This window comes from Corylus avellana, chromosome ca9, assembly GCF_901000735.1.
Source record: "Corylus avellana chromosome ca9, CavTom2PMs-1.0".
Taxonomy (NCBI): domain Eukaryota; kingdom Viridiplantae; phylum Streptophyta; class Magnoliopsida; order Fagales; family Betulaceae; genus Corylus; species Corylus avellana.
In genome coordinates, this window is record NC_081549.1 from 7,017,459 (window position 1) to 7,029,726 (window position 12,268).

General features: G+C 35.5%; 1 protein-coding gene across 1 annotated transcript; it reads right to left on the reverse strand.

The window, feature by feature from the left end:
- Positions 1–1,322: 1,322 nt before the first annotated feature.
- LOC132192003 (uncharacterized) lies at positions 1,323–2,862 on the reverse strand. Its single transcript, XM_059607175.1, has one exon. The coding sequence runs from the start codon at positions 2,134–2,136 to the stop codon at positions 1,672–1,674; it is 465 nt and encodes a 154-aa protein (XP_059463158.1). The 5' UTR covers positions 2,137–2,862; the 3' UTR covers positions 1,323–1,671.
- Positions 2,863–12,268: the final 9,406 nt, after the last annotated feature.

The window sequence follows — 12,268 nt, forward strand, 5'->3', positions numbered from 1 at the left end:
AAGAATGACTCAGAAATGGGTACTTGCGATTTTATGAGTACCCGAGAGTTCATTTGAATGTCGTCAATCTGATGGTTGCTCGGGCAAGATCCTACGAGAGACAAATAGAAAGTTTGTGTAAGCAAAATTGGACTAACCGCTGGACACAAACTTTGGTTGACCGAGTTTGCGATTATTTTAATTAAGGCTAGTTTTGTAATTTTTCTTTTAATGTTGCATCCCTAGCTTCTAGAGTAGTGGGATACTTTGTATGAGCTGTGTTTCTTATAGGGGAATATAACAAGCTAGCTGCAAAGAATCTTAAGCCATTGAAAATGATTGAGAAGATTAATCTTAATGACTACAGGTTGAAACATCCAAGTCATTTATGAACATTCTATGTTTTCAATGTCAAGCACCTAGTTCATGATGTAATTTTAAGGGAAAATTCTCTCTAACTCGAGAAGAATGATATAGATTAGATTGCTCGTGGCTTTATGAAGAGATTTGAGTAGAGGAAGAATGTATCATGAGGGGGTATGTGCGATTATGCAAGTACTCCATAGTTCACTTGACTCTCGCTCGAGGGTCGCTCAAATGAAATTGCGATAAGAGTCTCGCTCAATGGTTGCTTGAGCGAGACAATAGGCAAACATAAAGTTCGCTTGGCGAATGGTTGAACAAGATTGCAACAATCGCGGGACAAAAACTATGGTCAACACTCACGCAACAATTTGCTCAAGCGAGTTTGTGATCATTTTAATTAAAACTAAATTTATAATTCTTCTATTATGGTTGTTGTCTCTATCTTCTATTTAAGAAAGATGGTATGACTTTCGAATAGATGTTATTCTTTAGTTTTATCAATAAAAAACATTATTGAGAGAGTTTTTCTCAATTTTTTTCAATTATCTTTTAAGATTTAAAAAAGAATTGCAAAGTTTAGTATGTTTATATTTAGCTTCTTACTACACCACGTTGCATCAAAACCCATTCAAAGACATAACTAGCTATTGGAGTCACTAATTTTAAAAAGCTTATTAGAGACTCGCATGCTCGGATAAGTGGTCAAAGAACCCAAAATTTATTTGACCATGTGGGTTATATATGCATTATCTCACATTAATTACCCAAACCCATTCTTATAATGGATCGAGATTCGTAACAACTAATAATTTGGACAATTGATATAAAATGGCTCGTATTAGACCTACATGCTCAAATAGGTGACCCGAAAGTTCAAAATTTATTAAGCTAATGACGGTGCATCTTATCCCTCATAGAATACCTAACACAAAAGTCAATGAGACAGCTCTACTAGAGGATCTCCCATGAGTGGCCAATTCAAACCAATAGTAAAGTCCATCTGCATTAAATAAACCATAACCTTTTGCAATGTACAAAACATTCCCAAGTCATGCATACATTACAACCATCCACACATGCATTTGCATGCCTACTTGACACATGATCACATCCACCACATTACACCTCCCTCATGTCATGTACATACATACACCCAAAACCAAAACTTCAATGAAAAATAAATAAAGTACGCCAACTGTGATCAGTGAAAGTAACTGCAAGGGCCAAGGAGAGGGGCCAATCATGTGATACGCAATTTTTTTTTTTTTTTTTATTAATATAGATATTATTATTATTATTTTTTTTTTTTACAGTCTTTTTCGTTTTTTACCGTTGGGGGGACTCGGACTCCCTCTGGGAAGGACTTCTCCAAAACCCAGTACTGCAAAACCTCTGCCACATCTCCTTCTCCAGCTCCATCGCCTCCCTCTCCGACTCCTCCTTCTGGGCCGGCTTAATCTCCGACGACAAGCCGTTCTCCGCCACAACAGGGTGAATCTGTATCTCGGTCTCGTCGCACCCGCACGAAAACTGGCGGCGCCGCGGCGGAAACAGGCCCTTCTTGACCAGCTTCTTCCTGCGGTTCCTCCTCAGCGCGCGCCGCCAAAGAGTCGACGGGACCTTGTAGATGGCCAGGTACAGCAGATTCACGAGCCCGCAGGGGCAGCAGCAGCACACGGCCGCGCACTCCGCAGCGGTGCCGCCAGCGACCTCGGCGAACCGGCAGCTCCCCGACGAGGCTTGGTTTGTCAGGAGCGGTTGCCGGCGCCAGCCGATAGTCTGGCTGGACATTATTTGGTTTGGTTGGTTACCAATGGGGTCAGAACGGAAAATTAGGAAATGGGTTCAAGAATTTGGAAGGAAAAAATGGGGTGGGATCTTGGTTTTTTGGTTCAATGGCAGAATTGGGTGGGTTTTGAAATGGGCTTCGGAATTCTTTTCTTGGCATTAGAAAAATAAAGATAAATCTCTGAATCATAAAACCTTAACGATTCTCGAAAATCCCGATTTCTTTTCAGAACAGAGGATGAGAATCTCAATTAGGCTTGGAAATTAACCAGAGAATCAAAAACCGCGTATTAAAACAAAAAAAGAAAAAGAAAAAAGAAAAAATTCTTTCTTTGGATCCTGAACGAGGGAGAGAACGAAAGCTGGAGATCAGCAAATCGATCAGTCCCTTGCCCAAGGATCCTGGGAAAGAAGAACACCCCCTTCCACCAAAAAAAAAAATTTTCAGAGAGTGGGAAACGGAAGCAGAGCCTCCATGAGACGAAAACAGAGTGACACAAAAAACCCTTCTGTCAAGGTTCAGGTTCTACACGAAAAGCCTAAAGGGTCGGGCCAAGTGGCGAGGATTACGGCGGAGGGAACTGGATCTTGTTGGCTTCAATGGAGGTTTTGACGGGTTCTTGGGTTTATTTGGGTTCCTATAACAATGGAGTTGGATGTTGAACGCAACAGGGTGGGCGGAGTGGGAGGAGGGGTTGTATTTGTATATGAAAAATAAATAAAAAATAAAAAATAAGTGTGTTTATTTTGTGAAAGCACTTGAAGACAAGGGTACGTGAGGGCATCTATCTCATCTGACTGCTGAGACAGTCAATTGGCAATCAAGCGTGGGCAGAAAATATTGGGATATTTACTTCACCAAAGACTCCTCTATACAAGTCTAACGACTCTAACCATTAACTGGGGGTGATTTGCGTGTTGGGTTAGGGAGATTTGTGTTAGATATCAGTCGGCTTTTATCAATCCGATCCATTTAATTAATTAGGTTAAACTCTTTAATTTTAATTTTTTAATTTCGTTTTAGATTCGCAAGTTATATAAAAAATTAATTTTATTTCTCAATGATATGATATGTCGTCATTTCATATATTATATTGTTTTAGTAAATATAGGAATAAGGTGATGAGACAGTGATACATTATTTGAGAACTAATAAAAAATCTAGCACTTCTACCGTCAAATATATTTTTCACTGATAATAATAATAATAATTTTTAAAAAAAAAAAAAATGAAAGGATAGGAATTAGCATGAGTGGTTGTTTGACTGGCTAAACTATCTTGTGGCCAAGGAGGTCGATTTGGAGGTGGTTGGAAGTAAAGTTAGAGATTAGATTTTATTTAAGATTAGTTTTGTTATTAATATTTTTAAATTAGAGATAAACATGTGTTTATTTGTATTTCAATTATTTAGTTATTTATTTTAGAATCAATATTGCATTTGTTATATTTGTAGGAATTTTATCTCCAAGTGAGTGTAGGAGTTATACTTCTAGTTTAAGTCATTGTAATGTTCCTTTTTAAAGATTGATATTTTAATAAAGAGTAATCAGCAAATTAATCTCAAACATTGTGTTTGAAAAATATATTAAGTTTCTTCAAAGTCTAAAATATTTTGAATTTCTTCCGAACTTAAAATCTATCGTCTTTACATATTCATGTAATAAGTTCAACCACTCCCAAAGTAGCCATCATAGGTGGTCAAACCACCTTTAACCAAAGAAAAAGCTCAGCCATCATGGGTGGTCAAACCGCATTTAGCCAAAGAAAAAGTTCAACCATCCCAACATGACTGATTTGAAGTGGCCAAATCGTTTCTTTGGTTGAGGAGTACTTCCGTCACTCCAAACTAAAAAATAACCACTTACTCAAGTGTGATCCGCCCTTTGGGATACCCCAAAAACCACAATTTTTTTTTTTTTGTTTTTATAGTTTTTATTTTGTCCTTGTTGTCACAATCTGAGCCAGAAAAAATGCATTGCATCACTACAAATAATCCCTTGAAACCCTGTTGACGTACACCATTTTGAGTTCCATCAATCCGATCAGATTCTTTTTGGTTTCTGCATTGGAATATCGACAAGTGTGGGGTCTATTAATGTTCATCAATCTTTAGATGGCACGACAAAAACGAACCCAATCGATAATTACATCATTTTTTTCTCAATTGGCTCTACTTCCAACTATTCTCTCTTGTATGTCGTCTCTCTTCTCTTATCGCCCTCCCTCGTCCAACTTAATCGCCCAAACAGCTCATGCAAAAGTAAACCCAAATGGCTCTAGCCAAAAATTGGACATGGGTCGAACCGAATCTGAACAATTTGGCTCCAAACATGATCGTTCAAATGGCTCGGTTGCCACGTGACCGACACCATTGGTATACTTAAAAGAAACAGTCAAAAAACCGACCAATAGTGTCGATAATTTAGTCCACGTACATTTCATAATATAATTTTCTTTGTATAAATTAAGAGGACACTGGCTTTGAATAATGATCCACATCGGACAAAGGTGGTCCTCCTAAATGTTTTCCCGGCGTGATTTACCGTGGTCTGTACTTGGAAGTGCAGTCAGAGACTCATCGTGCCCACGTTCATTGCACAGTTTCTATACAACACTCCAGTCCACGTCAGAAGACACGAAAAAAAAATATATCTACGCGTACTTGACGCGGACGCAGAGAGACCGCACTGGCTGTATCCGACGTGTCGATTTGATAGAAGATAGAGGGATTCAATTTTCACGCGCTGATTAAGCGAGTTGGAACAATGAGCGGTTCGAGAACGTACGAGGACTGATGCACAACTCTTTTACTGTTACCACGTGTCGGCATACTGTAAGCTATTTTGGTCTTTTTTGACCCGAAAACCAAGTGGAAGTACTGTGTATGACAAGGATGCGGATCGGATACGGAGCGGCAAACCCGGCATGTGAATGCTTTTGGAGGCAAGTGGTTTGTGGAACCAGTACGTGTGACGTGTCCTCCAACAATATATACAACCCACTGATCAGGTGATTTTGAGTTTGCCACGCTCTCTTTGTCGGTTAATGATTCTTTTAGAAATTTTTTTAAATAATATACCCTATAAATTTTTCAAATTAAATATTGGTATTTAATATTTATCATCTGATGACTTCAATATTTATCGTAATTTATCTCATTTTAAAAAGTGATAAAATGCTGACATAAAAAATCTCAACAACTTAAAGAATTTTATATGGCTTTGAATTTGAGTCAAAGTAGATGAATTTGAGTTTTGAGAGTTAATAAATAAGAATTAATAATCTAATTAAATTGATTAAGTAACTAATCATTGGCATGAATACATTAAATGATATAAGATTAGAATCAATATATTTTATATTTTATGAGCAAATAATAAGTTAATCAATAAGCTCAACCTTGAACTTGTTTAAACGTATAGGAAATAAATGAACCGTTAAAACGTATTCTAGTTTGGAAATACAACTAAACAAATTAACTTTAAACTTTTAATGCTTATCTCGAATTTATTATATCCTACTCCCCACTCCCACCACATTGATCAATAAAGTTAAATAAATAAATAAAAAGAACAAGTTAAGTATTCCCACGATTCTTGCATGTGGATTAATTATGGCTTCATACATTATAATTGGGAATTGACATAATGTGACAAGCGATGTAACATGATGTTTGATATGTCAACTCTCTTGCACTATGTTTATTGGGAAATATTAGGTGTTTTTCTAGTGTTCTTCTTGTATTCTCTTAACTGTAATGTGACTTTTAAAATTATTGTTGAATTTAAGATTATTATTATTGACTTTTAATCTATTGGTGATTTTAAAAGCCACATCACAGTTGAGAGAATACCATGAAAACAATAAAAGAGCACCTACCATTTCTCATGTTTATTTAAAGGAATTTGTATAAGTTTCTTTTGATTTTTTTTATTTTTTGGTAAAGTCCGTGATTTGAGAACAAAGGGCTCAACCCTTAGGGTTATGACCCAAACGTGATCCACAGCCACGAGTGTGGATAAGATTATTATTATTTTTTTCTTTTAAACCCTTTTAACTTTCTAAATTGCATTATTACTCCAACTTACCTTATTTCTTTCTTTCTCAATTGTTATTTAAGTCTTTCTATTTATTTTAACTACAACTTATCCTTATAATTAATTATTTGTTACTTACTTTATACTTAATTAATATATATATATACACACGAGCTTACTTACGAGCCTAACCAAGTCGAGCTAAACTTGTATCATTTAATATTCAAGTTAAGATTTGTGTTCATGAACGGCACATTTAATAATTGAGTCGAATTCATACGAGCCGATCTCAAGTTTGCCTATACCCGTACCGAATCACATATGTTATAATAATTTGCCACCTACTTTAGGACGCGTGTCTATATCTAGCAACATCATGTAGGCACATGAACAAGATAGATAGAGGCCAAACCCAACTTTCATCCATTTATTAAAAAAAAAAAAAAAAAAACCCAACTTTCATCCACGTGCCAACTCAGATGACATTAACTTTTTTTTGGTTCAAGCATGAATGAGTTCATGTTTGGCATTTTTTTGGGTTCAGCATGAATTAGTTCATGTTTGGCACGTCTCCAAAAAATCATGAACAAAGGGCTATACAATATACTCCATCCAATTAAAAACCCTCTTCCACACACAATTATATAATAAATAGGAAAATGTTAAAGGCCCAACTTTTTTGCCCAACATAAATCTAATTTTGAGTTTTTTTATTTTTTATTTTTTTATTTTAAAAATAAAATAAAATAAAAAATGAAAAGAATGTCTGAAGCAATCTTATCTATTTTTTGTTTTTCTTTTATTGGGTATTTTAAAAAAAATGAAAAATGGTATTTTTCTTCATAATAATGACATTTTCTTAAACAAAAAGACATTATTATGAAGAAAAATACCCAATAAATAGGATTGCTTTAGACATTTTTTCTTTTCTTTTTTAATTTTTTTTTTAAAAAAAAGGCAAAAGTTAGACTTATGTTGAATAAAAAAGTTGGGTTTATATCATGCCTCTAACAAATATATCTAAAAAAAAAAAAAAAAAACTATATAATAATAAATTTGGCCTCCAGGGATTGATGACGTGTAGAATATAATAATATTAAACAATTTGGTGTGTCTCTTTTATTATTGGAAGAGAACAATTCCATCGAGGAAAACAACATTAATCTACATCTTATCCACCGACTTTAATAAACTTTTGAAAGACAATTCCAGAAACATCGAGTCTTTTAAAGAAAAAAAAAAAAAAAAAAAATGGGGCTATAAATTAAATTCGTGTCCCTTATAAAATCATCAGTGTCCTTTTCAAATCATCAAGACATCAAATTGGATTTGATTAATCAGCAATTAACAATTCCCACATCAATGTCTATGACGTGGACGCCACCCTCTAACTAGTTACGTTACTTAAGCCATTTGCCATGTGCAAGCCAAGAATTAATACACCAAAAGTTACATACGGTCCGTAAAAGTTAAAAGGAATTGTGCGATGCGATTGTAGGTTTAATAACAGCTAATGGGTGGTTATTTTAATATTGCTAACCGCTTAAAATAGCGACCATCTAAGAGCATTCTCAATGGATGAATCATATTTTTATGTAAAATAGCTTTTTAAAACTTATTTTTATCTAGTTTAGCTAAGTCATTTTTATATGTCTCTACATCCGATTAACTATATTTCTATCTATTCTATTAAAATATTATTAAAAGCAATAAAAAATAACCGCTTAAGGTAGTTGCATAATTAGAACCGTAATCGCTTGTACATCATACTAATATGATTACGGTTCTAACCCATTATATATTGTTATTTACTTAATCTTCTTTCTTTTCTTTTCTTTTTTCTTTTATTTATCGAACCTTAATGTTGAGAAAGATATGATGTGTACTCTTGAGCTAATTGTAGTTGAGTTATTGGGCACCAGAATATATATTTTTTTACCGGAAAAAGGTTCTTTGTGAAGGTACAAAGGAGAAAAAAAAAAGGGTATTGAGTTGAAGCAAAACTATATATTCTTTACCCCAAAAAATAAAAAATAAAAAAATTAATAATTTGATCTAACAGTTTCACTTCGATGCCTAAGTTAGTTCATTTGAGAAAAGTATGACCCATACACAATAATTGAGGAGAGCTGCTGCTATACGGTTGTGGCAGAAAACATGAGTTTTCTGCCCACTAATCATCACATGACACATCAGCATTTTAAGAAAAATGCAAAAACTTAAAATGAGAACAAAACACCAAAACAAAAAACAAAATAAGGGCAGTCATGAAAGAACCACCAACCCCATCTGGTTGGCCGGCGCGGCCAACCACAGGCCACGGGGTGGCCGCGCAGGCCATCCCTAGGCCACCCCTAGGCCATCTCATGGCCACCCCATATGCTCTGGAGTGGCCCGCAAGACGCCCCCATGGTGGCTGGGGTGGCCGTGAGGCACCCCAGATGTTTCTGGGGTGGCGCGGGCCACCCCAGCAACATTTTGGGGTGGCGCGAACCACCCCATGGGTTAGGGCTGGCTTGCCGGCCACCCCAGAATGTTCTGGGGTGTCCTGCGCCACCCCACTTGGCTGACGAAGAGATAGAGGGAGAGAGAAAGCAGCGGTTCTGGGGGTGGCGGAGTGGCTGGGACTGTGATGGGTTAAAAATCAGGTGCATGTGTTCTCATTTTATTTTGTTGCCCCAAGCTGATTTGGCATTCAGCTATTGGAGGGCTAAAAACCCACCTTGTTTGCCATGACTGAAGTGAAGTTATTCCCATAATTGAGTCTATCTTTTATACTTGGTGTATGAGCTTATTTATAAGGGAAAAGGTAGAAATTAGGGTTTCTACCCCCAACTTGACCTATGAGTATTGTTGAGAGTTTAAATTGGACATGAGCTCTTATTATAGTTCAACTTAGAGTATGACTGTCAGCCCAAATTTTTCTAGTAGAGTCCCACTCGAGTTTGGATTGTGTCTTCCTGAATCAATAGCTCTGTGGGCCTATCGTTGACATTGAGGCCCAGGATATGATGAGCCGGTTGAGTGAAATTATATATATATATTGTTGACTTGTTGGCACAAGGGGAGGGAAAGGGGCCGGTGGAGGATTCAAACTAATGATCTCTGCTTCACGAGGTGTGATCCTCAATTAATTAAGTTATCCCTTGAGAACAATTTGAAAAATATATATTGAAAATGAAATATGTACCGTTTGAACCCCAATTAATTAGAACATGCTCTTTCTTTTCTTTTCTTTTCTTTCTTTTTTTTTTAAAAAAAATTTATAAGTAATTAGAACATGCTTATTTTGCTATATTACCTTTTTGGGGATGTGTTGTTCTCTTCTACTCTTCTAGTTGCAATCCCTGAGAGAGTCTCTTATGACACATATAATCTAAGAAGTATAAAACAACAAAAATAATAATAACATAATAATAATAATAATATCAACAATCATGATAGTATCTATAATTATATTGCAGATGAAATACTCATACACTACTATATAGTATATATGGGACTTTCATTTAGATGGGTATATATTAAATATTGCCTATTGCAATAACTTTTCAGGAACTAAGAGGTCACCATATTGGAAATATATATATATTTAGTCGTTATCAGGAAATTATTTTGTTTAATTTGAAGTTACTAGAACTGCAAAGTCAGGCAATCAACAAAGGAGGTTAAGAATGTTAGAACTAGTGGCCTCTTGGTTTGACCACGTTTTATATTGTATGAATAGTGTATGATGATTGTTCAACTATATATTATATGTAATTAAATTGATTGAAAATCACTGAATAAAAAGAAAAATCAGTCCATGTGCTTGTCACGTGCCATCATATATGGTTATAAATTAGAAACACATATATAAAGTCAAGAAGAAGTCATTCATCAGTCTCATTTTATTAAATATATGAAAAATTCTCTCAAATTTCCATAAAACTACATGCATTTGTTGCGGCGACCTTCTGTGTGGTAACGAAAGTTAGAGACTGAACAAATTAGGGCGATAGTTTGTTGTTACTGAAATCAAACAATTGCCTCAATAAACCTCAAAGTAATTTTAAAAATTATATTTTTATGTTTATTTATCTGCCTGAGTTTTTTTTTTTTTTTTTAGTTCCACTTATTCTTTTGAAATCTTGGCAATGGCAACATAGTGAACATACTACCAAGTCTGATCTTCCACTCATTTGACATCAAATCAGAATTGAAAGCTCATTAATCATTATACTCAAATAATGGAAAATAGGTTACAGGACTAATTGACAACAAAAGGGATGAGCATCCCAACAACAAGGCCCAAAAGGTAAATGCAGTACAAATCACAAGGTGGTGACAAATGCAAAAGAACTCGATGAAGAGTCTATTGCGGTAAAGGTAACAACCACCGTTAAATGGTTGTTGCAGAGCAGGCATTGCAGATAACCGAATCGGATCCGTTGAAGGACGATCACCGGTGACAAAAGTTTCCTCCACAAGATCAAACCACTTCAAATCAGGGAAACGACAACCCACAACAAACAGAAAATAAAACAAAACACAACATAAACAGAAAATACTGGAAAACAACAAAAAAGCTACAACAAAAGTACAACCATTCAGAATAGTAGCACAACTAGATGAGAAGCGGATGAAGGTTTTTATGGAGCGCGTGAGATGCATGCGTCGGCAAGTGGGTGGCTGGTCAGAGAGCAGTTGGCAAAATCGAGAAGCTATGGAGCCGTGGAAGGAGGTGGGGAGGCACGTTTGGCAACGGGATCAACAGGGAAGAGTAGATCGGGTTTTGAAGAAACCCGATCTATAACCCAAGCGACGACCAGGAGGGAGGCGTGGCGATGCAGAACCAGAGTAAAAATATCATATTTTTATATTTTTATATGCATATTAATATCCTATTGCAGTAACTTGGAACTAATGAGTTGTTTTCTTATAATTATTTGTCATCATATTTAAAATAAAATAAAAAATAAATAAAGAAAAAACAAAAGCACTATGTACAAGTATAATCGAGAGATTAATTTACGGCAGTAAAGTCTATTCAAGCAAGTTGCAGCCCTTCCCCTCATGCCAAAAAAACCAATAAGGTTTGTAGTAAAAGCCACTCTCTCATTCACCGTACAATATAAAACATAAGAAAGAAAATGTAGTGTAATTTAGGTTGAAAACGTTTTTGGATTTACAAAGTGTTACAAAAAAATAATACAGTGAAATAAAATACGGTACCAGTACCTTATGAAAAAAAAAAAATACGGTACCAATACCTTTCTTGTACCAAAATAGGATCTAGATGAGTTATTCCATGTGTCTGGTTTTTTGAATTTTTAGCGTCTTCTTTTTCTAGCGGTGGAGCACGCTACTAGAGCGATGCCCACAATATCCATAATCTAAGTCTCACCGATTCAGAAAACCAAACAGAGAAAGATCGCTACTTTCACACTTTTGTTGTAGCAAGTTGTTTCACACACTCATTTTTCTATCTTTTCCAAGGCACCGGCTCACATCGATATGATGTTACTCACTCTTTTTTTCTTTTTCTTTTTTAATTTTCTATTCAAAGGGGGGGAAAGGGGAAATTAAAAATAAAAATAAGAAAAATAAGAAAAGATAAGATACAGTATTGCTACCTAAAAGTAGGTGGGAATGAATCAAATAAATAATCTAACCCAAATGGGTAATTCGGGCCGCTATAAAGGGCGGTAAGCACATGGACAAAGTTCCGTAAATGGAACAATCTACAAAACAACATAGAATAAAAAGGGGTATGACGTTACTCACTTAATACATTGTAATGGTTAATGTTTGGGCTGCACACTCATAGGTGCCCTTACTCACTTTACAAAGAAAAAGATTTTTTTTTTTTTTTTTTTTTTTTTTCCTGCAGGATGATAGATTCAAACGATTTATAGATTCATCCTAGCCCCATATATCTAATTAACATGCTCAAATAACTTTTTCCAATTGTATATCCCACTCCCTAAAAATTATAAGTGAAGTGATTGAGAATATCAATCTTGCAGGAGTACTTTTGAAGGCTATTTGGTCGTCCACCCATCCATCGTTGGGCATCTTCAGGCCGATCAAAATGATCTTTGGGCAAGGCCTATTA

What these genes read in the sequence shown, in the direction of transcription:
- LOC132192003 (XM_059607175.1), bottom strand. Translation starts at nt 2,136, where the DNA reads ATGTCCAGCCAGACTATCGGCTGGCGCCGGCAACCGCTCCTGACAAAC.